At 42.4% G+C, this 27560-nt stretch overlaps 1 protein-coding gene across 5 annotated transcripts in view; it reads left to right on the forward strand.

Moving 5' to 3' along the window:
* SRGAP3 (SLIT-ROBO Rho GTPase activating protein 3) overlaps positions 1 to 27560 on the forward strand; it is a 299497-nt gene that overhangs the window by 257818 nt on the left and 14119 nt on the right. For all 5 annotated transcript variants that reach the window (XM_069084036.1, XM_069084033.1, XM_069084034.1 and 2 more), the window contains 6 exons: positions 5628 to 5762; positions 7434 to 7539; positions 8594 to 8821; positions 9952 to 10031; positions 24928 to 25108; positions 27097 to 27246. In XM_069084036.1, the coding sequence (XP_068940137.1) occupies positions 5628 to 5762; positions 7434 to 7539; positions 8594 to 8821; positions 9952 to 10031; positions 24928 to 25108; positions 27097 to 27246 (880 nt within the window). The remainder of the gene's footprint in view (positions 1 to 5627; positions 5763 to 7433; positions 7540 to 8593; positions 8822 to 9951; positions 10032 to 24927; positions 25109 to 27096; positions 27247 to 27560) is intronic.

Here is a 27560-nt window from a genome sequence, read left to right on the forward strand (position 1 = left end):
CCCCTCCTAGAAAGAGCTTTTGTTCATGTGGATTGTATCTATCAATATTTATTGTAGTGGGAATTAAATGGGCACCCAGGTGGTTCAGTGGATAGAATGCCAGTCCTGGAGTTAGGAAGACTCAACTTTCTGAGTTCAAATCTGGCCCCAGACACTTACTAGTTGTGTGACCCTGGGCAAGTCACTTAACCCTGTTTGACTCAGTTTTCTCATCTGTAAAATGAGCTGGAGAAGGAAATGACAAATCAGTATAGTATCTTTGCCATGAAAACCCCAAATGGGGTCATAAAGAATTGTATGTCAATAAAAAATGTTTGAATAGCAACAAAGAAATGAAAACATCTTATTTTTGTTTTGAAGATAGTTGATCTTGAGGACACTCTGAAAGGGTCTTGGGGTCTCCCAGGGGTTCCTAGATCATACTTTGAGAACTACTGGCAACATCTCACCCCATGTAACAATCCCTAGTAGGGCATATATTAGTTGGTCATCTGAGTACTATTTGAACACTCCCAGTCATGGTGAGCTCCCTAGATGGCCCAGTTCAGAGAGGTGGTCATTTAGTTTCTTCTACTGGCAGTTATCCTTTGAGAAGCTCTTTCTTTTGGAAGCATCATTTCCCAAGGCCAATGTCTGCCCCTGTCATGTGCCTGAAGAATTTTGAATAGTCCCCTGTTTATAATAACAAAGCAAGCCTCAGGTACAACCCATTCTACTAGATGATAGCCATGGCATTCTTTCCAGGACTAGCCCCATCCCATGTACCAGTTCTGCCTTCTTGCCCTCCAAGTTAGGTGGCCCAGTAGACAGAGCACTGGGCCTGGAGTCAGGAAGACCTGAATTCAAATCAGACCCCAGATGCCTACTAGCTGTATGACTCCAAGCAAATCACTTAGGCTCTGTCTGCCTCAGTTTCCTCAACCATAAAATGGGGATAATAATAGCACCTACCTCACAGAGTTATAATGAGGATCAAATGATATATTTGTAAAGTGCTTAGCACGGCACCTGGCATTTAGTTGGTACTTAATGAATGTTTGCTACTTTCCTCAGCTGTTCCTCTCTACCTTAAATACACCTTATCCTCCTTAAGTCATTGCTGCCTAGCCTTGACCAGTCCCTACACTGACTGGTCACTTCCTTGCTTGTCAAGAATAACCTCCCAGAATTTCTCTTTTAGGAAGATTTGTCTGCTTTCTCTGTGGGGGATAATCAAGTCCCAGTCCCCACTCTTACTACTTTCTGCTCTTCAGCACTTGCCCACCAAATAGTCTGCTAAGTTTTGCTCATTATCCTTTCTGACCCTCCAGGACACAATCATTCCATCTCTTCTCCAGCTTTCATCTTCTTTCTGATTCCAAGTTTCCTATTTTGGGTCACCTTTCATGGTGCCATCTCCCTGGCAACCAGATGGTCTCAACATGTCTCTGGATCTCTTTTCCCACCCACTCTTCTTCACGTCCTACACACTCTAGCTTGTGACTAAATTCTCCCCAAACCGGCATGCTGTGTGTTTCCCTGGTAATTGTTTAGTGTCTAAATCCTCCACTTGAATCTCTTAAGGATGCTAACCGTTCAACTCTTTTTAGAAGAAATTATGATGTCATTCCTTTTTTTCCTCCAATCTAGAAGTGGTTCCTTCCAACTTTGTGGATGAGGCCATTGGCAAGAAGCACTGTTTTCCCTTCTTCCCAGTACTTTTCAAAGTGAACAGATTCCACTTCAAGTGAGAGGTTTATTGTTTCTCAGTCTGGTTGGTTTCTCTGCAAAGGAGCTTAGACGATCTGGATTTTAGCCCCAGCTCTGCCACTAACTCATTCTGTAAACTTAGGCAGATTATGACCATCTCAGAGACTCAGTTTTCTCTTCTGTAAAAGGAGGTCGAATGAAATGATCTCTAAGCTCCCCTCCATCTCAGTGTGTCTTTTGTTCTCCCTATATACATTGATTACTTTACCTCTTCCATCAATCTTAAACTTAGAAAAATTCTAGGAAACCATCATGTTCTAGTAGCATTAAGAAAGAAACTTAGCTAAATTACAGGCAGATAATACAGTACAACACTTACTGTCTCTGGACCTCAGTTTCTTCCTCAGTAAAAGGAGTTTGAATGAGATAATCTTCCCAATAAGTCTTTGTTTCTCACAATATATATTTTTACAATGGTTAATTTACTGCTACCATCAGTATTAAACTTAAAAAAAATGTTTCTAGAAAATCACCATACAACCTGCTAGCAGAATTAAGAAGAAACCTAAAGTAGGTAAACGATTAGGAAAAGGTGAATTGATAATTGAGTGGTAATTTGCTTCCCAATCTGCAATGGAAGAGATCACTGGTTTTGTTTTCACATTTCAACCATGTCTGAGCCCCATGTGTCCATCTACATTATTATCCTTCATGTTTACAGATAAAGTTACCCCCAAGGTTAATACAAATATAAAAATTGATGTGTTTCTCTCTCTCTGTGTCTCTCTCTGTATCTCTCTTTCTCTCTGTCTCTTTCTCTCTCTCAATATAGATATCTATCTATCATCTCTTTTAGATTTCTAAAGTGTTTTATATCCATTGTCTTCTTACATAGCTCATCAGTCAGTCCAGGTAGTTATTTAACTTTTAGTTTGTGCTAGTCTAGAGCGGTAAGTCTCAGGAACACAAAAGAAAGTGGAAATAGGGTTCATGTCCTCAAAGAGCTCCCATTCTAATGGGAGAGACAACATACAAATAGCTACGTACATAGACTTTACCATATGGGTGTGGTTGGGTGGGTGCCCTGTATTGGATTAGGTTCAGTGGGGAATGGGGAAGAAATTTGGGATCCAGCCCTCTTCTATAAGGAGATTGCAGCCTGGTTGCATAGAAAAAGAGTTACATCATGATGGAGAGTGATGTCTACATTCAGAGAAAGAACTAGAAAGAACAGAGTTTGAATGCAGATTGAAGCAAATTACCTGTTCTTTTTCATTTTCTTGTTTGATTTTGTTTCCTCTTTCCCATTGTTCATTCCATCTGATACAATCCTTCTTTATAACCTGACCAATGTCTAATGTGAAAGTATCTGCAAATACTATACCTGATTGTATGTCACCATGTGGGGGGGGGGAAGGGAAGGGAAGAAAATTTGAGATTCAAAGAACTGTGGAACTGAATCTTGTAAACTAAAAATAATGAACAAATTGATAAAGACCAAAAAAATTTTAAAAAAGAATCACATGCTTGAAACAAGTAAAGAACAATGTGAGAAAGTTGTATACTCAGATGCCAAACTATGGAGTACTGCAGGAATAGAGAGACAGGGAGATAGAAAAGCAAAAAGGGGGGAGGACATTCCACGGTTTGGGAGATAAAGGGATGTGGAAGTGAGACAATGGTGCGTAGTAGGCACTTGGCTCACAGTAGGTACTATATAGATGCTTATTCCCTTCTCCCCATCATAGCATATTTTAAAGAAATACTTGACATTTTTAATACTTTTAACATATCAAACTGTACCTTACAGTATTGATGAGAAATAGTACACATAGAACAGTGACTCTAATGTTTAGCTGGCACGCAGCTAATAAATATTTATTGATTACAGTTCCAGGCAGGATATGCTAAATGCTCAAAGAGAGATACCAACTCATCATGCTTGTGTAGGAATGCAAGAGGAAGAAAAACCCAGTCCCCTGCCTGTGTCCCTCCCCAGACCCCAGGCTGATCAGGGAGGGCTTTCTCCGTTACTTGTGCCCTGCTGTGAATGAGTTTGTTGCTGCAGATTTCAGCAAGAGGAATCAGCTACCCTGGGCTGGGGCAGGGGAGACCACAGAGGTTGGAGGAATCAAAAGAGGCAGGGACAACAAACATGAACTTGACTTCCTCTGTCTAATGGCTTAAGGAACGTCTGCTGCCTAGTGGGCATCCGAGCTGTTGCCAGATGGTTCCGTATCCATACAGAAGTCATCTGTGAAGTACCTACCCTGGGTCAGCTGCTAGGTTGGTCATGGGGACACAAAGACAAACATGAAATAGCTCCCTGTCCTGGAGAGTTCGCTGTTTTATTGGGGAGGAACAGCAGGGACATAAACAAGTGAAAATATAGGCAAAATCAAGGTATTTTGGGGAGCAACCCTGCTAGCAACTGGGGGTCAAAGGATAAGAAAAGGCCTCGTGTAGGAGAAGGCCGTTTGCTGACCACAAAGGGATGTGACAGGCATAGTCTTCATGCAGTGGCATGGCTGAGGCACTGCAGGGCCAGGGAGGAGCAAGGATGAGTCATAAGGGCAAGGGGAACCCTTGAGTGTGGCCTCTGCCCCAGGCAGCTTCCCAAACATCAGCTCTATGCCTCTCTTTCTCAGCAGCACCTGAGTCCACTGCCCACACTGCTCTTCCTTAGTTCTGCTCTTTCTCCTTGGCTAGAGCTTGGCCAGATGGGACTTTCTAACCTTGACCTTAAAAACCCGTGCTTGGGTGAACTGGTTAGAAAACCCTGATGATGCCTGACACCTCATCCTTGGAGTGTCCCCCCGCCAAATGCCTCTGTCACCTCAAGGCAGAGGTAGCTTTGTAAAAACATGGGAGCTGAGGAACGTAGGAAAGAAAACTGAATTTATTTCCTTTACTGCCTGCTGCCTCTCCTAGGTGAATGGGGCAGGAGTTAAAAAAAAATAAGTAAATATTTCTAAGAGATGAGTATTGAGTCAATTTCCTCATCACTCTCAGGGGGATAATGGGTAGAAATACTTCGTGTGCTTTGTTCTTTAAGGCTGCAGCTTTCTAACTAGGCAGCAAGACATAGAGGCTAGAATGATGAGCTTGGAGTTACGAAGGTCTGGATTTGAATCCTGCCTTTGACTCTTATTAACTGGGTTTCCCTGCACAAATCACTTCACACCTTTGAGTCTCTTGTTTTCTCATCTATAAAATGGAGATGATAATACCTGTAGTACCAGCCTCTGAGGGCTACTGTTAAGACTCAAATGCAATAGAATTTTTAAAGTATCTTGTAAACCTTAAAATATCATGCAAATGTTAGGCATTATTAATCTCATTGGAGGGTAATGATTCTGAACTTGTGAGGAGGGCTTTAGAAGAACCATCCCTATCCTACCTTCCTACCTTTAGGAATCATTGTATTCTCCTGGAACACTGGCCTAATGGAATGGGCAGTGTACTCAGACAAGTGGCCTCGGACACTTCCTGGACCTGTGATGTTAAGTTACTTAGCCTTGGTCTGCTTTGGATTCCTCATCTGTAAAATGGGGATAATAAGAGCACCTTCCTCCCAGGTTGTTGTGAGGTTAAAATGAGGCAAAATTTGTAAAACATGCTGCAAATCTCAAAGGCCTACATAAATGCTGGTTATTGTTGTTCTTTTTGTAGCTTAGAAGCCCTTCAAGAAGCAGCTGGAAACCTCACTTCCTCCCTTCCCCCTACTCTATAATGACTTTAGGAGTGGTACATCCCAGTGTGATTATGCCAGTGGAAGAGTCTATTAAGTTAGAACATGCTGGGAAAATAGAGGGAAAGTTCCCATCCCAGGCTCTGCTTTCCTGATCAGGCCTGGGTTGGGGGGTCATCTGTTCTAGCTAATTGAACAATTCCTGCTGTCTAATCAGGCTGAAAAGTCATCTTCTGTATCTGTTCAGGTGAAGATCCCCTGGCGGATGACCAAAATGAAAGGGATATTAATTCAGTGGCCGGCGTCTTAAAGCTGTATTTCCGAGGACTGGAAAACCCACTCTTTCCCAAGGAAAGGTTTCAAGATTTGATATCCACCATCAGTAAGTACCCAGGGATGGGGTGGGAAGGGGAGTTTCCCAGAGCAAGGGGTAATAATAATAATAAAAAAAAAGAAGAGGAAAACAGCAGTCACCTTCTGTGGGGAAAGAAACTATTGATAATTAATTAAGTTTTCAACTGGTCAAACCAAGTTTTAACTATTGTAGGAACATATAGAACATGGGAGCAGCTACCTTTCTTACAGGATTCTTGTAAATTGGTCTAGTCAAAGTAGAGCAGTCAGTTAGTCAGCAAGCATTTGTTTGTGCCAGGTATTATATTAGGCTCTGGTGATAAGAAGACACAAATAAAAGAGTCCCTGCCCTCCAGAAGCTTATATTTTATTAGGAGAAACAATGTCTGGAAAAAGTATGTTCAAAATAAAGACCAGATAATTTGGAGGAAGGGAGGAGGCTTTACTCTCTGGGAGAGTCAAAAGAAACCTAAGGTAGGGGGCGGCCAGGTAACACAGCGAGTAAGAGCACCGGCTCCAGTGTCAGGACAACCTGGAGATCGAATCCTGGGCTCAGACACTTGGCACCCACCCAGAAACACCTGGCCGTGTAACCTTGAGCAAGTTACTTAACCCCAATTGCTTAGGGGCGGCCAGGTGGCTCAGCGAGTAAGAGCACCGGCTCCAGTGTCGGGATGACCTGGATCAAATCCAGGCTCAGATACTCAGTACCACACCCGGAAATAAGTGGCCATGTAACCTTGAGCAAGTTACTTAACCCTGATTGCTTTAAAAAAAAAAAAAAGAAAAAAGAAACCTAAGGTAGAAAGAAGGATGCGCTTGAGCTAAGTTTTGATGGAAACTGGGCTTTCTAAGAGGAGGAGAGGAAGTATGTTTCTAGGCTCCCTTCTGACTTGGCTGCCTGTTAGAATGTCCACTCTTTGTGGTCAAAGATTGTTTTTCAATTTGTCTTTGTATCATAAGATGATCCCATCATTGACCTGGAACTGGAAGGTCCTAGACCCAGAGCTAAGGTCCCTTTAGAGGTCATCCAGTTCACCCTCACTCATTTTCCAGAAGAGGAAACAGGCACAGAGAAGTTAAGTGACTTGAGCAGAGTTATACAGTGGTAAGCCACAGAACTGGAATTCACACTTAGGTTTAATGATTCCAAATTTAGCACTCCAAGTTCATTACTTTTTCTTGTGTATATATTATATTATTATTACTCCAGTCACATTTATATGAACATTAGCTCTTGGATCTAATTTATCAGCATTTTCCTTCAGCATGAAAAACATGGTATGCCTCATTTTATGTAGTGGAATTCCAGCATCAGTGAATTAAGGAGGAACTTTAATGAAGCATGTGCCATTTGTGGAAGGTGTGATGTTGGACTCCATAAGAGAATCTAAGGAGCTTAAGGCATGGCTCCTGTCCTCTTGGGGTTTATAGTCTTTCTGGGGAGACAAGATAAAAACTATAAATGTTGTAGTTCAGAATGAGAAAAAGTCATGAAAGCTGGGATAAAATGAATGAAGTGAGGTATTTCCTCTACTCAGCAATTTACTGTTCTCCCTTTAACAGAGCCACTCAGAACATGAGCCAAAGTTGAGGGTGGGCTGGGGAAGAGAGGTCAGAGTCCTGATGGGGTCCCCCCACCGGGTCAACTGAGCTGTATCTCACCTTAGTGGGGGCTCCTGGGGGGCTTGCATTATAGAAATGGAGAGCCCTGCAGAGAGAGTGCACCTGATCCAGCAGATTCTTGTCACCTTGCCCCGAGTGGTCATTGTGGTCATGAGATACCTCTTCGCTTTTCTCAACCAGTGAGTGAATTTTCCTTCCCTCTCTCCCCTAAAATGCCCCCTTTCCCCCCCCTCAGAAGTGGACCTGCTCAGATGCTGTTGGGCCCCATCCTTGAGAAAGAGGTTCTTGCACCCTGATATGTTTATGGTTAAAGCTGTGGGGACCCACTCCCTGAGATTTATTTCTTGGGTTCTTAGAGAGTCACAAAATGGAAGGTGGGAGTAGGAGCTGCCCTAATGACAAAATGCTCGAAATGTATGTAAAGCTGAGTGAGCCAACAATGTTTCTGAGACTCAACCCTTCTGAGGTCCAGGAGCCACCTCCTCAGACTCTCACTACTATGGAGAGGGACGGAGCGGGGATCAGCATATCTGTCATCACTCCTCCCTGAGGTCGGTGGTCTGACCTCACAGAGTAATGGAAGTCCACACTAGAGCAGACCCACTGGGGAAATGGGAAGGAACAAAGAGCAAAGATAGTCTTCTGTGCTCCCCACCCCTCTTTGGTGAAACTTTTCTTCCTCTCATCATAACTCTCTTCTTCCATGTTCGTATTCTGGGTTCTATTTTCCTTCTTCCTCTGCAGTTCCTGTAAGGAGAAAGGAGCAATGTGTTGTCATTAATAATTCAGTGGAAATTAGTTTACTGTCTCTGTCTCTCTACCCCCTTTCCTGATACCTATGCCCAAATGTGTGTCTGATTGAGAAATATGTAAGGAAAAAATGACCCAAAGGGATGAGTCCCTACTGGTAGAATCACCTGGTTGATAAAGGTTGGCTATGAGAAGCCTTCCCATAACCCCTCAAAACATGCAATACATCTACTCCAACATAAAGCCAAGCAAGGTGATAATGTCCACAGACAGTTCTGCTGGAGATTGTAGAACCCTGTGTTTTTCTTCTGCTACTTTTCCTTTCCCTATCCCTACCATGTAGTTGTAAGGAAAGTACCACCTTCAACAGCTTCCAAATTCCATTGAGGGTAGGGGCTCATGGCTATTATCTCCACAAAGCCCCAGCTGCCCCATCAAAGTAGTCACTACTCTAATCTTTTCTCATGGGGGCTTCTGTTTCAGCCTGTCCCAGTACAGCGATGAGAACATGATGGATCCCTACAACCTAGCCATCTGCTTTGGGCCAACCCTTATGCATATCCCAGATGGACAAGACCCCGTGTCATGCCAGGCTCACGTCAATGAAGTCATCAAAACCATCATTGTCAATCATGAGGCCATCTTTCCCAGCCACAGGGAACTGGAAGGGCCAGTGTATGAGAAGTGCATGGCCGGAGGGGAAGAATATTGGTAAGATCCTGTTCAGTGATACCATCTACCTATGTAGAAAAGTTCAGATCTGATTGCTCTTAGCCCATCTTCAGAGAAGAGAGAGAATAGCTGACCCATATCCTCTATATACTAATCACTCATGGACTTGCAGGCTATCATTTACAGCCTCCCTCCCAACTTTCCCACAAACTTTCTCTCCTTCAGGGTGAAAAAAGCACAGTTTTTTTTGGCCTTTTCATGAGTACTCCTTGTCCAAGCCTTTCACCATCTTTGTGCCTGTAAATGACTTGGGGAATCCCTCTTTGCAAGACCGAAGCCAAATTAAAGCTTTAGAACCATCAGTCTTAGAGTAAGAAAGGACCTCTCCTGTTTGCCTGATCTGTTCTCCTTCAGGCAGGTAAAAAACCATTATCTGTAATCCCCATTTTACAGATGAAGCAATAAAAACCCTGAAAAGTTAAATGGCTTACCTAGACTTGGCAACTGGGCATCAGGTAATATGGCACAAACTGATGCCCTGTTGACTTCTCTAGGCTCCAAATTGCTCTCTAAGTCAGTCAGTCAACAAACATTTGTTATGCATTTACCATATGCTAAGCTATGGAGATGCAAAGAAAGGCAAAAACAATCCCTGTCCCCACAGAGTTCCCATTCTAATGGGGGAGACAACAGGGCACTACTATGTACAAACAAGATAAAAGTTGCCTTCCAGGAATGAGATTCTATATTTCTGTTCTAACTCTGGGCAAAGGCCCACCATCCAAACCAACCCACTGAGCACTTTAATAAGTGACTACCATGGGCAAGATAGAAACAAAATGATAAAACAAATAGAGCCTGCCCTTGGGGAGCTTACATTAGGCTGTGTCATATGAAATTTGGTTGAAATAACTGTGGCTGCCTGACCTGAAGAAGACTTAAAAGAGGATCATGGTCTTTATCTTCAATTATTTGTAATGTTTTCATGTTGAAAAGCAATTAAACTTAACTTTCTATGAATTCAGATGGCAGAACAGGCAAGTTATGTGTGTGGAGGATGGGGGAAGATAAGGTACTCATCTGAAGCAGGAGGTTGGAACCGGCATACAGTGAGGCTGCCAATGATGGGGAGTGTCCCCTACAAGTCTTCTCTTCTTGTTTCATTGCAGTGACAGCCCACATAGTGAGCCGGGGACAATTGATGAGGTTGACCACGACAATGGCACGGAGCCTCATACTAGTGATGATGGTAAGTAGGGAGTACACTGTGATGGGAAGCAGGAACCTGGGTATGCAGGGCCAAATGGGGAGAACCATCCTGGGCTTGATTTTAGGTACTTTTCTGTCTGATGACCAAGCTATTGACCCAGAAATACTGCATCTAGCTTTGAATCTATGAATCTCCCTAGTCCAGTGGTCTCCAAACTTTTTTGATTGTACTCCCCTGTCAGTCAAATATTTTTTGAGTATAATCCCTTAATATATGTATATTTATTCATTTATAAATTAGATACATAGATAATTACAATCATATATTATAAACATACATGCAGTATAGACATTTTAAAGGCTAAGATAAAGATGGAATAGACAGTATTTTAATTTTTTTATTCCAAATTCAGTGCTTTTATTTATTTGTTTGTTTATTTATTTTTAGTTTTCAACATTCATTTCCACAAACTTTTGAGTTCCAAATTTTCTCCCATCTCTCCCCTACCCCCTCACCCCAAGATGGCAATATAAATGGCAAGATAAAACATACTGATTACTCCTTCCCCGAGTCTGCCCTCTCATTTATCACCCCCATGCCTCCCCTTACCCCATTCCCCCTTACTTTCTTGTAGGACAAGATGGATTTCTATACCCCATTGCCTGCATATCTTATTTCCCGGTTACATGTAGCAACAATTTTTTAACATTTGTTTTTAAAACTTTGAGTTCCAGATTTTCTCCCTTCTTCCCTCCTCGCCCACCCATACTGGGAAGACAAGCAATTCAATATAGGTTATACATGTGTAGTTACGCCAAACATTTCCATAGTGGTCATATTGTGAAAGACTAACTAGATTTCCCTCCATCCTATCCCCCCCCATTTATTCTATTTTCTCCTTTGACACTGTCCCTTTTCAAAAGTGGAATAGACAATATTTTTAAAATGTTTTATTTATCTACCTACAAAACCAAGAAAATATTTATTTATTCTGCTTACAAAACAAAACCCTATGTATTTCCTGGGGAATAGGGAGGATTTATAAATAATAATTGTTGGTTAGTAATTAATTGTTCAGTTTTTTTTTTTTGATCCATGTAGCTAGCCATGCAGTTGAATTTCTTTTTAAAGATACTTTTTAATTGGAAGACACATAATACAACAACTAAATAATAGGTCATAATAGTCAGTGAACATAACAGCTTTTGGATAAATAAATATTTATATATTTAGCTACAAAATAGCTACATAATGCTTTATATTATTGGTAATATTCTAAGTAAAAATATTTTTATTACTTAATGAAAAATTTTATTGATAACTTTGTTTTTATATCACCTAAATTTCTCCCTATATCCCTCTCCCTTTGCACTCCTAGAGAACCGTCCCATGGAACCATCTATCCAGTGTTCCATAGCCACGGACCTCCCATCTCTGCAAAGGAGTGGGGGAAGAGTGTCTTCTCTTACTTTTTCTTACATTTCAAGCTGTTTCTTTGTAATTCCGCAGTACTCACTTAGGTTGCTTTCTCTTTGCCTTGTTATAGTCATTGTGACTTTACCACATGAGTTTACGTAAGTTTTCCCACATTTCTATGTACTCCTCACATTTGTCATTTCTTACAGCACAGTAACATTCCATTACGTTCTTGTACCATAATTCCTTTAGCTTTCTCCATTGAATGGGCATCTACTCTGTTTCCAGTTCTTTACCATCACAAAAAAATGCTGCTAAAAATGTTAGTATTTGTGGGGACTTTCTTTTTGTCAGCGTTCTTCCTGTAGCAGATGCCTCATAATGGAATCTCTGGGGCAGTGGATGTGGCCATTTTAGTCACTTAATTTTTGCTTCATTATTAAAAGCAAACAAAATCGAACTAAATCCTATGGATGGCCTGGGGCACAGGGAACATTTGTAAATAATAATTGTTTGTTAGTAATTACTTATCCAATTTGTTTGATCCATGTAACTTACCATACAGTTGAATTTCTTTTCTAGGACACTTTTTAATTGAAAGGCATAATACAACGATGAAATAATAGGTCATGTTAGCCAGTGAACGTAACGGTTTTTGAGCAGGAGTCTTGTTTCTGGGTATATAGATATTTAGCATAAACAATAAGCAGAAATGATTGCCTTTGATTTCATCCTAGCAGGATGTTTTTTCTCAGTTTTATGGATGGAGTGCATCTTAATAGATGGGATCGTACCTTAATTTCCTAATCCTCTTTAAATATTTTAGTTGTTTCTTCATATGAATGTGAAGAGTAGCAAGAAGAGTGGTTTGGCTGCAACTTCTAGTACAGGAGTAGGGGGTGGGGGTGGGAAGTAACATAGAATAAGGCTGAAAGGGTAAATTGAGACCAGGTTGTGAACAGCTTTAGGGAATTTATATTTAGTAGAGAACCACTAGAGTTGAGTAGGGATTGACATGGTTAGATCCTCACTTTGAGAAAATCACTATGGCAGCTAAATGGAGAATGGATTGGAGGAAGGAGAGATTTGAAGTGAGGAGATCAATTAAGAGTCAGTCAGTCAATAAACTTTTATTAAGTGCCTAATGTGTACCAGGCACTATGCTATTGCAATGGTGCCCAAGTGATGAGGGCCTGAGCTTGAGTGGTGATGGAGTAAGTGATGAGAAGGGAAAGGATGTGAGAGGGGCTGTGGTGGTAGAAACAATCGTCTTGGGCACTTGTTTAAACATGGAAGGGGAAAAGATGACGTTGTGAAATGAGTGACTGGAAGGATGGTTGGTAGTGCTCCTGATAAAAATACGGAATTTTTGGGGAAAATATGAGATCATGGAATATGCAGTGTCAGTCACAGTCCATGTGTGCCTGTCCATCCTGTGAGACTCACTCTGTCGCACTTACAATGAAAAGAGGGAGAGACTCTTACATCCAGGAGCAAAGGGACCTTTTTCCAAGGGTCACCTGCTGTAGCCACAAGATAATTTGGGCAGTGGGAAGTGAGTATTCTGGGCATAAGGGGGATTTTCCCAGTGGCACTTGTGTGGCTACATTGCACATAGTAGGTGCTGAAAAAAATATATATGTAATATACATACATGTATATGCGTGGACAGATAGATGAACTGAAAGATCTAGTTGCTTAGATCCCTCTCAATCTAAGTTTCTTGTGCTTTGGATATCTCCCTGGGAAGCTTCCACTGTCAAGACCTTGTCTCCCATTACATGCATTCACCCAATGATTTGAATTCCCCCACCCCATCTTCTCCTTTTCTTTTTGTTTTGACTTAAAAAAAGAGGCCTTATCTGTGTGAAATTGGATCTGCCTTGAGTTTTATACAGAAGATTACCTTCCCTCTAAAATAAGGTCACCTGTCAGATGTCTTGCCTCTGGGTTTTTCCTGTGCCCTCACTGCCTGAGGGGGTGGGGGGCGTTTACTCTTGACCCAGGGGCTGAGGACCTTGGTGAGCAGAAGGAAAGGGAAGGACTCAGGCTTAATTAAGCAGCCTGGAGGAGAGACGGTGCTGCATTTAAGTGATAGGTTCCAATGCTCCCCCTCCCCCGTCTTTGCCTGTAACTTATTCTGTGAAGCCCCCTTGAAAGAAATTTAGCATTCCTCACCCCCCCTCCCCTGCTCTCACAGAGACAGACTGTCACCCACTTGGTGTTGCATGACTCAGTTTTCATTGATTTCCTTTGAAGCCACAACAGAGCGATCTTTCTCCTGCCTGAATGGCCCTAATTATTGGGTCTTTAGAAAGATGGCACAAAGGAGATCTAATTCTGATTATTGACAGTTTCTGGCACCAGCAAAAGGCATCTTCTTCCCTCTAAAATAGAGTTGTCCTCCTGACTTCCTTCTTTTAGCAAATGGCACCTTTCTTTTCCCACCCACCCAAGCCTGAAACCTTGGAATCACCTTTGATTTATTTTCCATCTCCTTTACCAGGGAGAGGTATCATCAGCTAGAGATCCTATGTGACCTTGGGCCCATCACTTAGTTCTTCATCTGTAAAATGTAGGTGTTGAATTAGATGGCGTTTGAGGCTCCTTCCAGCTGAAAAACCACAGCATGATCATACTAGGAGCCCACAAACCAGTAAAGGGATGTCCAGCAACCTCCTGGACATGAAGGTCTAGATGGAATTCAGGTGAGACATCTTTGCTGGAGATAGAGTTGGGAGTCATCCCCTCAGAGGTAATACTCGAAGCCACAACAATGTCTGAGATTATTAGGGAAGAGAATATAGAGAAAGAAAACCAAAGCAGAATTTTTATGGAGAGAAAAGTTCAAAGGCAGAATGTTTTTCAGGAGTGGAAGCAGGAAGAAGATCCAGTGAAGGAGTAGCCTGACAGATAGGAGGAGAGCCAGGATAATATGTTAGAAGCCGACAGAGTATGGATCAAGACAGAGCAGAGTGGAGCAGGGAAAGACAGAGGTCAGTAGTGTCCCATGCTGTGGAATGAGGACCAAGAAAAGAGGCTATCGGTGATTAAACAGTTGCTAGTGACATCTGAGAGAGCATCGTCAGTGGTTGTGGAGGGAATAGAATCCAGCTTGAAGAGGAGTGACCCTTGGAAGGGAAATGGAGGCAGCAGGGGTCGACTATGCTTTCTAAAGGTTTATCCATGAAAGAAAGACTAGAGAGGGGACAGTTTTCAGGTCTTACCAAAATGGTCGACTTGCTATTCCCGTGTCAGGTCTCACACACTTTTTCACCCCTGTGGCTTTTGAGCATCATTCCTGGATGGACTTCCCATCTTTTTGTATTGTTGTTAATATTCTCCCCATTCTTCAAGGCCCAGCTTAAATCCCACCACCTCCACAAAACTTTCCCTGACCCTTCCTTTTAGAAATAATCTCTTCTTCATCTGCTCTCCTACCACTTTGTAGATGTGTGTGTGTGTGATCAAGAAGCATTCATTAAACACTTACCATGTGCCAGGCACTGTTCTGGGCACTGGGAAACAAAGCAGGGAAAAAAACAACAACCTGCCATCAAGTTCCTGACATCAAGGAGCTTATATTCCAATGGGCAAGACAATATAGAAATAAGTGGGCACATGAAAAGTTCATATAGAGAGTAGCTGGAAGGTGTTCTCAGAAGGAAGGCACCTGTAGCTGGGAAGGGGAGAGGGTGTGGCAAGGCTTTCTGCAAAAGAGAGGATTTGAGCCGGCCCAATAGCGATAATAATAGTAAACTAGTATTTATATAGTGGTTGCTATGTGCCAGACACTATGCTAAGCAAATATTGTCTCGTTTGATCCTTACAATAACCCTGTGAGGTAGGTGCTGTTTTTATTGCCATATTTACAGTTGAGGAAACGGAGGCAAACAGAGGTTAAATGACTTGTCCAAGGTCACAGTGTTTGAGGCTGCATTTGAACTAGGGTCTTTCTTACTCCACACCCAGGGTTCTATCCACTGTGTCACCTAGCTGCACGGGGAGAACAGCCATTGCCAAGTTATTGGGTTCAAGGTACTGTAAGCAGGACAGTGTGACTGGATCATAGGGGAATAAGGTATAAAAAGACTTAGGTAGGAAGAGGCCAAATTATGGCCCCTTTAAATGCAAACACAGAATTTTATATTTGATCCTGGAGGCAATAAGGTCCCAATGGTTATTGGAAGTCATTGAATAGGAGGAGCATGACATGGTCAGACCTGTGCTTAAGAAAAATCACCTGGCAACTAAATGGAGGAGAGATTGGAGTGGAGAGAGTCTATGGTATGATCAGACCTGTGCTTAAGAAAAGTTTCCTTGGGGGCCAGCTAGGTGGGCAGTGAAAATAGAGCACTGGCCCTGAAGTCGAGAGGATCTGAGTTCAAATCCTGCCTCATACACTTAACTAGCAGTGTGACCTTGGGCAAGTCACTTAACCCCAATTGCCTTGGCTTTCCTCCAAAAAGAGAAAAAGAAAAGTCTCCTTGTCAACTAAGTGGTGGAGAGATTGGAATGGAGAGAATCTTGAGGCAGGGAGACCAGTTAGAAGGTTATTGCAATGTCCAGGCAAAAAGCAGTAAGGGCCTGGTCTAGGGGCACAGCTCTGTGAGTAGAGACAAGGGGACAGGGGCAAGAGATGTGAAGGTAGAAATGACCAGATTTGGTAATGGGTTAGATTAATACCCTAAGTGAGAATGAGCAGTTGAGGATGCCATAGAAGTTATAGACTTGGGTGACTGGATGATGGTGCCATCCTCCATCAGGACAGGGAATTTTGGAAGAGAGGAAGACTTGGAGAGAAAGATAATTGGTTCTTTTTGGGACCTGTTGAACTTGAGATGCCTACAGGACATGCAGTTTACAATGCCCAAAGGATAGTTTGCGATATAGGACTGTAGCTCCCTAGAGAGGTTAGGGCTGGATATATAGATCTGGGAATTGTGTTCAGAGGGGTGATGATTGAATGCATGGGTGATGATATTACCAAATGAGAAAGTACATGGGAAAAACAGAAGAAGGCCTCAGACAGGGCCTTGAGATTTACTCATGCTTAGTGGGTATGATATAGATGAAGAACCATCACAAGAACAGTTCCTGGCACATAGTAAGCGCTTAATGTATGCATGTTACCAAGCATTCATTAAGTGCTTACTATATGCCAAGAACTGTGCCAACACCTGGTAACTCTGGGTAAGGAATCATCAGATAGATAGTGGCAGATAGGTAAGAGAGAGCAGTGTCATGAGAACTTAGAAAGGTAATCAAAGGCTGCAGACAGATCAAGGAGGGTGAGGAGGATGGAGGGGAGGCCATTAGATTTGGCAATGAAGAGAGCACTGGTAACCTTGGAGAGGGTGATTTTAGTTAATGGTGAAATTAGGAGCCAGATAGAGGGTTTGGAGGAAAGTGAGAAGAGAAGAAATTGAGAAAGTGAGTGTAAACAGCTCTCTCAAGTTGTTGAACCACAAAGAGGAAGAGAGAAATAGGAAGACAGCCAGAAGAAGTAATAGAATCAAGTGAGTTTTGTTGTTTTTCTTTAAGGAGGGAGAGAGACCTGAGCAGGTGTAAGACATGGTGGAAAGAGAAGAAGAGAGAAAAAGACTGAAGATAAGAGACTGGCTAGGGTCCAGACTGGTGATTTCTGTTGATGTAGGGAATGCCCAGGTCAGGAAGCTCTCTCTACCAGTGCTGTCAGCATCTCCTCTGCCATTTACCCTTAATGACTTTCCTAGAGGTTAAGTGCCTTGCCTCGGGTTACACAGTCAGTATATATTGGAGCAGGTCCTCAAACCCAGGTCTTGCTCTGAGCCCAGAGCTTTCTATCCACCATGACTGGTATAGACTACTCCCAGTGAGAAAGGGAGTGGGACAGACTGGTGCCTGCTTGACAACTTAGAGGCTTATTTGTAATTCTCCTTATCTGTACTAGTCAATTATAAATTCACTGAAGGCAAGGATTGTGTCTTATTTATCTTTGTATATATCTACTCCCAGTGCCTAATTCAGGGCCCTTCTTATACATAGTAACCACTTCACAAATGTTCTTTGAATGAAAGGATTCATTGAGCCTGCCTCAAGGACCTTGCTGCCTAGAGTGTGTGTAGGCACACACACTCAAACATATTAGCATTTTGTTGTTGTTCGGCTGTTTTTCACTAGTGTCCAACTCTCCCTGACCACATTTGGGGTTTTCTTGGCAGAGATATTAGAGTGGTTTGCTATTTCCTTCTCCAGATCATTTTACAGATGAGGAAACTAAGGCAAGGAAACAGGGCTAAATGACTTGCCCAGGGTCACACAGCTAGTAAATGTCTGAGGCCAGATTTGACCTTAGGGAGATGAGTCTTTCTGACTCAGAATCCCAGTACTCTATCCACCATGCTGCCCAAGCTATTCAGTGTACCACCATCTGCCCATATTATTAGCATACCTACAGGCAATATGATAAGGTAAATAGTGTTGGACTTGGAATCAGGAGGACTGGTACTTGAATCCTGCCTCAGACACTCACTAGCTATGACTAGGGGCACATCACTTAACTTCTCTTTGCCTCTGTTTCTGTAGCTGTAAAATGGGGCACAAGAGTAAAGAACAATACACCTATATCACGGGGCTTTAATGAAGACAGATGAGATAATCTATGCAAAGCATTTTGACCTCCTGAAAGTGCCGTAGAAATGTTTGCTATCATCATTACATCCTATTTACACGTGCATGTGTATTTGGACTCTCTCCTCTTCTTGTTCATCCCGGCATTCCAGCTCTTTTCTCCCTTCATGTATTACCAGACCCCACCCCCCACCCCAGCCTCCAGCCTGGCGTCCAAGAGCCAAGGATTGCCAAGGGCGGGAGGAGGAAGGGAAGCAGAGGTTAAAGCCCCAAAGGGCCTCCTCGGTCCCCCTTGTTCCTGCATGCCTCTAAGTATAGAGAGATTTACTAACACAGAGCGCCTGGTTCCAAGAAAACATTGGAGATGAAACATTCTCCCAGAGGCCTGAGATGTGACAGCCAGGCTTCCTTGCCATGGTTTGCAGACCCACTTATTCTTCTGGCTCTGTTGCTAGGCAGAAAGGTAGGTCACACTCTCTTCAAGGCGACAGCAGATGGAATGAAAGTCGACTGTATTTTAACGGAAATGTAATGGTTATTGAAAGATCTCGGTTAATTTGGCCCACTTAGCTGTGCTGTCATTCCATTAGTTTATTTTATTTTTTGCTTCGCCAATTTCAGAAGATGATAGAAAAACATCTCTCAGAGAGGCAGCCAGGGGAAGAAGCCTGCTTAACTGTTTCATCGCTGCTCTCCATTAAAGACGATCTTACTAAATAAAGCATCAGACCCAGCTGCTGTGATGGTATCCTTGCTGAACACGGGTCAGACACTCCTCTTTTGGAGAGTAAGATTCATGAAATGTGAATGCTGTCAGGGACTTTGGAAATCACATCTTCCTTCCTTCTGGCTTTACAGAAGAGACAAGGGAGGAGAGGGGGCTTACCCATGATCACAGAGTGAGTTAATTGAAGAAACTGAGTAAGATAGGGAGAGGGACAGGTCATCAAAAAGTCAATCAAGCATTTAATATTTAAATTTACTTAACATTTACATTTGGTTTACTTAATATTTTATCTAACATTAACCTAATTTTGCATTTACTTAATATTAATATTTAATTAAATAATAAAGTTATCAAGCATGTATTAATTACCTACAATACAGGCCCTGTACTAGGCACTGGGAATATATAGGCCAAAGGGAAGCTGCGCCTTCCCTCAAGGAGCTTACATTCTGCTAGGGAGGAAACATATAGATATGTAAGTAAATTCAAAATATATACAAGATAAATACAAGGTAAGGGGGGGGGGTGTTGGAGAGAGAAATAGTAACACCTTCAGGGATAAGGAAAGGTCTCCTATAGGAGGTAGCCTTTGATCAAATCTTTTATGGAAGCTAGGGATTCTAGAGGTAGTGGCGAAGAAGAAGTAGATTTTGGGCATGAGGGACAGCCTCTGCAAAGGCTCAGAGATGGGAGGTGATAATAGGTGGATTTTCCTTCTATTTCATCACCTGATCACTGAATGTGGCCATCAAGAACAGCACCAAACTGAGAACTGATAATGGAATTGGGAAAAGTGGACGAAGCCTTAGAAGAATCTGGGAAGAACCCAACTTGTGGTTCCTGTTCTCAAGGAAGGGGACTGACTCTCTCTGACTCCCTTCCTCCCTCCCTCCTCCTCTCTCTGTCTCTGTCTCTGTCTCTCTTCATATTTATACATACACACACATATATGTTGCTTGCAAAAAATAGCCTAGAGCAGTAGTAGCAAATAGAAACAGTGGCCATTAAACCATACATAATGATCCCAGCAGGCTGCATTTTGACTCAGTTTTAAAACAAAATGTTCTCTATGTGTTTTTTTTTCATTTTTATTTCTTTTCTCAAATATTCCCCTAATTACATTTTAACCTGCTTCCTGTGCCCTGAGGAGTAGTGTTGCGACTGTGAGCTGAATGTTGGACACCTCTGCTGGAGAGCATGGGTTTTTAACCCGGAATCTGTCAATTTGGGTTTTTTAAGAAGATAATTTGATGACTGTATTTCAGTATAATTGGTTTCCTTTGTATTCCATGTATTTTATTTTATGCCTTTAAAAATTATTCTGAGAAGGAGTCCATAGGCTTCCAGACTGCTGCCTAGGAAGGCCAGCATATGAACAAGCTTAAGAGTCCCAGTATGGAGACTCCATCATCACTCCACTTCAGGGAGGAAATAGAACCTGAACAGGTCCCTTAAGGACAAGCAGAGTTGGACAAGTAGAGAGCAGGAGAAAGGGGCCTCTAGGCTGGGGGACACCTTAAACAAAGATGGGAATGCACAAGGAATGTTGGGGGGATTGTGAGAGATCAGAATGGTTCGAGCAAAGAGTTTATGTGGAGAGCATTTTGGCATTTAGGACCACAGATCTTGGATTGGAATGGACCAAAAGGTCATTTAGTGCACTGTCCTCATTTTACAGATGAGGTAACTTAGGGTCCAGGAGGTTAAATGACAAAATGGGTAGGTTTTGAATACCGAGCTAAGGAGTCCAAATGGGGTCCTGTGGGCAGTGGGGACCTTCTGCCCCTGCCAGTGGTGACTGTCTCAAGAGAATGATCATGAGAAGATATTAACTGACTGGGTGAAAATCTGTGAAAACAAAGAGATCTCAAAGAGTGAGCGCTTGGCACCTCAAGCTGTAAAGATGGAAATGGTGGCTGATGTGTGCCTTATTCCAATGGGGACTTTGGGGGATTGTAGAGTTCTCTCTGGAATATCAAGCTGTGATTTCCACTAGGGTGCTTCTATTTAGAAGCAGGGTCCTGGAGATTGCCTGTCCCTTTCCTGAAAGGCTGACATTTTGCTAATTGAAATGCATACTTCATTTGCATATGAGTGCCTGCAATGGCAGGTTATACACAATTAACACAAAGAGTCCATTGCTGCTTCTTTGGTTTAATCTGTTCTTTTGAGGTTGGTTTTCCCCATCTGTCATGATCAAATAATAAAATGATAGATTCTCTGTTTCCTCATTTGTAAAATGAGGTAGAGGCAGCCTAACAGTGGCTAGATGACTCACCTTGGAGAAAGAACAGTGTGAATGAAGTCCAGCCTCTGATTTACACTGGCTGTGTGACCCTAAACTAATCCCTTAACCCCTTGGTGCCCCAGGTAACTCTCTAGGACTAGATGTTGTCCAGACAGATGCCATCTGCATTGGTACAAAGAGTTTCCTCTTAAGGATGTCTCTGCACCAATGAAATCACAGCTTACAAAAAAAAATGCAGTTAAAATATTTGTACAACAACCTCATAAAGTTATTGTGATAAATAACACTTGGTAAATCATGGGATGCTATAAAATATGCATTATTGTTTGAATCATGGAATATCAGAGCTGAAATTATAGTATCACCAGATTAGAAATGCTATAAGGGGGGTGGCTAGGTGGTGCAGTGAATAGAGAGCACCGGCCCTGGAGTCAGGAGGTCCTGAGTTCAAATGTGACATCAGATACTTAACACAAAAACTAGCCATGTGATCTTGGGCAAGTTAACCCCAATTGCCTTCCAAAAAGCAAAAATTAATTAATTAATTAAAAGTTTTTTAAAAATAACAGAAATGCTATAAGGAACCTGATATCAGTTACTCAAATAGATTATGAAACTAACGACTAGAGTTTAGTGACTTAAGAGGAACTCTTAACTCTCTAACTCCAAATGCAGTGCTCATCCCTCTACTTAGGGGATCTTAACCCAAGGTCCATGAAATATATGTGAGTGTGTATACATATATGTATATGTATAGATAGATAGATAGATACCTGTACTTCAGTGTAATTGGTTTCTTTTGTAATTCCATGTAATTTATTTTACACACTTAGAAACGTTATTCTGAAAAGGCGTCTGTAGGCTTCATCAGAAAGGTTAAGAACTGCTTTAGAGTGTGGCCCTGGGTTCACATCCTTCTCCTCTGACTATATTACTTGTATAAGTAAATGAGTTGAACAAGTCATTTAGCTTTCTGATCATCAGTTTCCTCATCTGTAAGATGAGGGGGTTTGCCTAGATGATTTCTAAAGTCCCTTTCAATTTAAATCAGTGACATTTGAGGTCATCTAATCCAACACCCTTCATTTTACAGATGAAGAAACAGACGGCTCAGACAAAGAGATTTGCCCAAGGTTTCAAAGGCACTTACACACACACACACACACACACATTTCATGAACCTTGGGTTCAGATCCCCTGTATAGAGGAATGAGCATTGCATTTGGAGTTAAAGGGATTGAGTTCAAGGTACAGAGCTGGAATATGACGTCCAGTTTAGAAATAGTGCTCAGCAAACTTAAAAATTGAATTCTCTGAAAGTGGATAATCCTATGTTCCCCTCCAAAAAAATTATCATAAACATAGATGCCAACAAAAATCAATCAAATTGAACATATAAAAGGACAGATAACATTTTACCCATAACCCTTAGCTTTTAACAAGGCAGACATGAATGGTGTATGAGAATCTGATTTGAGTTCTAGCTGGTAAAGCACTTTCAAGTTAAGTTACTTACCCAGGGTCACATAGCAGTATATCTCAGAGGTTGGACTTTAATCCTGGTCTTCATTTCAGGGCTAACCCTCTAGCCAGTATACTAGGGGTTTACAAACTTTTTGGTCTCAGGACCCCTTCATACTCTTAAAAATTATTGAGGACTCTCTTCAAGAGCTTTTATTTATGTGGGTTATACCTATTGATATTTATCATGTTAGAAATTAAAACAGGACAAATTAGAGGTAATCAGATATTCTATTCCCCATCGCCCCCTACCTTACTAATGTTTTTATCATAGAGCCCTAGAAATAGAAACATTTAGTTGAAAGATATGATCAGTTTTGTGACTTACTGAATTTTGGCATTGTTGTTTTGTTTCCACCTCTTTGTGACCCCATTTGGGGGTTTTCTTGGCAAAGATACTAGAATGGTTTGCCATTTCCTTCTTCAGTTCATTTTACAGATGAGGAAACTGAGGCAAACAAGGTTAAGTGACTTGCCCAGGGTCACACATCTAGTAAGTGTCTGAGGCCAGATTTGAACTCAGAAAGATGAGTCTTCCTAATGCTAAACCCAGCACTCTTTTCACTGCACCATTTAGCTGCCCATGAAACCTCCCTGTTGGGGAATCAATGCTAATGAATATTGCCATATTGTTCTCCAAAATGTTTGCAGGATTTTTTTTTATCAGCCAGAATATTTGATCAACCAGAAGTCCCCAGCCATGCTGCCTAGCAGGGAGCTTGCTGCAATGACAACGCCCTGGTTTTATATCATGCTTTTCCTCTAACAAGCTCACATCCATTTCTAAAGCACTTCTTCTCATTCTTGTCACACTGCTACTAGGAAGTAGGTCAGCTAAAATATTGAGATCTGTTAGGCAGTGCACGTGTGTGCACTTAGGGAATATTGAGAAAGATGGTCTTAGGGTGAGGGTAGAAAGCCTTTTTATGACAAGGACCACTGATTCAGGAAGCAAAGAAAGCAATCTAGAACCATGCCCACCTTAGAAAAAAAGAGTTTAATTTGCAGAGAGGGGGTAACATGAAGCATTGAACATATCTTCTATTTAAGTTAAGAAGAGGAAACAAAAATTATTTCAGAAATGCAAAAAAATTAAAGAATATGTCATTTCTACATTATAGTCAGAAGACAGAGGAGAAAGGCACACATAGATGATGATAGAATGGGAGAGACATAGGTATAGACAGACACATGGGAGGAGGGAGAGAGAGAGAAGGAAAGAGAGAAGGAGGGGGGAGACAGGAGGGAGGAAGGAAAGGATGGAAGGAAGAAGAGAGAGAAACGGGGCAAGAGAGAGAGAGAGAGAGAGAGAGAGAGAGAGAGAGAGAGAGAGAGAAGATGGAGGGAGAAAGAGAAAGAAAACACCAGTGTTTAGAGGTAGAAGAGTGGACAGAGAAAGGCTTAGGTCCAGATAGGACTTTAACCACACTCTGCTTGAGTTTTAGGAATAGAAATCAACTATTTCCTGTTATCTTGCATTTGCCATACCAAGTGACTTGGGCAAGTGGGGCCTTGCTTTCCTCCTCTGTGAAATGGGAGGATATGACAGTGTGATCTCAAAGGTGGGGTCCATCTATGAACCCATTCCTTTAAGGCATCTGGGTATTCCACAGCCCCTCAGCATTCTCCAGACTCTGCTTGAAGGGAGAACCTTTACAGCAACTCCCCAGGGCTAATTTATTCTCTGAAAACATCTATGCAAAATCTATTAAACATTATGGTAATATTGTGGGGAAAAGCCCTAGCATCTGGGGCAGGGCAGGGCTGGGGAAGAATCAGGAAGCAGCTTCCTGTAGAAGGAGAAGCTTGAGCTATAGTTTGATGGAAAGAGGGGAATTCCAAGGGATGGAAATGGGGAGTGAATGCATCCCAGGATCAAGGGATGGCCAGTGCAAAGGAGAGTAGAAGATGGAAGTGTCTGGTATGAAGAAGAACAAGAAGGCTGACCTGACTGGACCCAGCACCAGAGATTTGGGTGAAGGAGAGTAATGAGTTATGAGCCTAGAAGCCTAGAGGGGTTAGAAAAAATAAGTGGGGATGCTGGTATCTGATCCTCAAGGCAATGGGGAGATGTTGGAGTTCTGAGGAGGGGCATAACACTGTGCTTTACAAAAGTCACTTTGGCAGGTTGTGGAGGATGTATTGGAGAAGAGAAAGCCTCGAGACAGAAATACTTAAAATTAATCACCGTTTTATAGATTGAGGGTCTGAAACCCAGGGAGTCTGGGTTCCTTGTCCAGTGTCACACAGAACTTATCAGAGCTGAGACTAGAAACCAGATGTCTTCATTCCTAATCTAAATCTATGCTGCTCTGCCTGTCTGTCTCTTAAGCTGGAAGCCCCTAATCTCGCTCCTCCTTAGGCCACACATAATTTCCATTGACACATTTGCTTTTTCTTGTCCTTTTCAGATGTGGAGCAGATCGAAGCTATTGCCAAGTTTGACTATGTGGGACGGTCCCCCCGAGAGCTGTCCTTTAAGAAGGGGGCCTCGCTCCTCCTATACCACCGGGCCTCTGAAGACTGGTGGGAAGGCCGGCACAACGGAGTGGATGGGCTCATCCCCCACCAGTACATCGTTGTACAAGATATGTGAGTAGGCTTGGGAACTACCTGGCCTGGTCCACCTGAGAGAGGACTGAGATCATCCTTTCCTCCTTAACCTGCATTAGTCTGATTCTTACTGGGATGTCCCTAGTTTTTGATCTCCAGGATTCCATTCCCTAATTTACCCTGATTGAGTAAGTTCATTTAGAACATTTCCCTATTTCCAATGACTGGGAGATCTTCTCCTTTAACATTGATATACTTCATAAATATTCAAACAACTCTCTTGTTCTAGGTGTACAGACACAATGATTAATGTCCTTGGCTGTATACTTTAGCCCATCCTTGACTCTTCCAAGGCCATTTCAAGCTGTAGATCCATGTTGTCAATCATGTGCATGGAAAGTTCACATTGGTGCTGTCTTCTCAGAACTGGACAGGAAGAGGGTGTCAAGTGTCCCTTTTTATCGTTTTCTCCTGACCCTAGCATATACCCTATAAATAATAAGCCTTAAGGCTCATTGCATTTCAATGTAGACATGCCTGGCATTTAATGCTTATTTGTTGGAATTTAAAGAATGACAAAAATCCTGAGAAATATGTCTTGCGTGGCCCAGCCACATCATTCATGCTCACTGTTAGGGAATCTTGGGGATCCTGTCCAAATGTAAATGTAACCCTGGAGAGGGGCCACATTAAGCCTTTGCCAGCTTTTAATGCCTTAAATAAAGTTAATTTCCCAGTCTCCCTCCCAGTAAGGTCTGAAGGGACAAGACCCAGAACAGGTAAGTTTTGATGGGGGTGGTGGATGGTCTGAAGTACAGATAGTCTACAGTGGTGTCTTCTGGGGAAGGGCACCAGATACTTGAGAGATGCTGAAAAAGCAAGATTGTTGAAAGGGGAACGGGAGGCTCATTGAAGCCATACTCTGCTCCTGCATATTTCAATTAATGAAATTCAGTAAGCACTTATTAAGTAATAGTAATAAATTATGATAGTGATAATCATGATATCTGGCATTTATACAGCATTTTAAGACTTACAAAGTGCTTTTCAAATATCTCATTTTATCCTCCCCACAAACCTGGGAAGTAGATGCTACTATTATCCTCATTTTACAGATAAAGGAAATAAAGCAGATAGGGGTTAAATGATTTCCCCAGGGTCACATGACTAAGTATGTGTCTGAGTACGTCTAAATAGGCAGGTTTGGAACTCAGGTCTTCCTAACCACAAATCTTAAGCTGTATCCACTGTGCCAACATTTAAGACATAATATTAGGTACTGGAGACATTAAGATGAAAAATAGTATAGTCCTTGACTGCCAGGAATTTATCTTCTAATGCAAGAGTGATAAGAGACAAGATTGAAATCCAAATGAGTATAATACAAGGACAGGTCCTGGGTGGAAAGATAGGGAATGGGGGCTTCCAGCTTCTTCCCTTCAATATTCTAGGCCAGAAGCCATATCCCATATGATTACCCAGCTCACCAGGCAGCACCCTGACTTTAAAGATCTACTCAGTCCTGTCCTCTCTCTCCCCTTGCCATAATTTCTGTATCTTGTTGTGTTCTGGCTCTTCAGGTGTGAGGAAAAAAAGGTCCAAATGTGGCAAACAAAAGTCTGGTGGAGTAGGGTGGCCAGGCATCACAGCGAGTAAGCACACTGGCTCCAGTGTCGGGATTACCTGGGGATCAAATCTGGGCTCAGATACTCAGCACCACACCCAGAAATAGCTGGCTATGTAACCTTGAGCAAGTTACTTAACCCCAATTGCTTTAAAAAAAAAAAAAGTCTGGTGGAGTTCCTTTATTGGCAGGGAAACTGCTAAAGGCATTGTCAATGGCCAAAGCAAAGGACAAAGGGAGTAGCAGATACCTGAACTAGCTCAGGTGCAACAGTGGGCAAGAAAGAAATCTGATTTCCCCTCAGGTGGGGGAGCAAGTTCTGGATAAGCAGCATTCAGGGATATCTTGGGGCAGCTGCATCTGCCCTTCCATGAACATGACTCCTGTCCATTGGTCTTCCCAGGGATGATGCGTTCTCCGACAGCCTGAGCCAGAAGGCTGACAGTGAAGCCAGCAGTGGGCCCCTGTTGGATGACAAGGCCTCTTCCAAGAATGACCTCCAGTCCCCCACAGAGCACATCACTGACTATGGATTTGGGGGAGCCATGGGCCGGTAGGGACGGGCTCTTGTTTTGCTATATCTTGTGCCTTCTTGCGCTTGAGGGAGGGAAGAGTTGGCAGGTGAGCACAAGTTCAGTGCTGGGCAGAGCAAGATGGTATGGGTGCAGCCTGTGTTAGCTAAAGTTGGTGTGGGAAACACCTGGCATAAAACTAATGGGGTGGGCAGTGGGGAGGAGGAAGGAGTTCAACAAGTTGGCAGCCTGGGACCTGGATTCAAATCCATCTTACAGCTCCTTCTTATCTGTCTCCTCCCTTCTCTTTCCTATTTTCTTCTCTCTCTCTCTCTCTCTCTCTCTCTCTCTCTCT

The sequence above is a fragment of the Petaurus breviceps genome, unplaced genomic scaffold, assembly GCF_028583685.1.
Source record: "Petaurus breviceps papuanus isolate PSGF00001 unplaced genomic scaffold, PetGlider_PUasm1.0 174, whole genome shotgun sequence".
Taxonomy (NCBI): domain Eukaryota; kingdom Metazoa; phylum Chordata; class Mammalia; order Diprotodontia; family Petauridae; genus Petaurus; species Petaurus breviceps.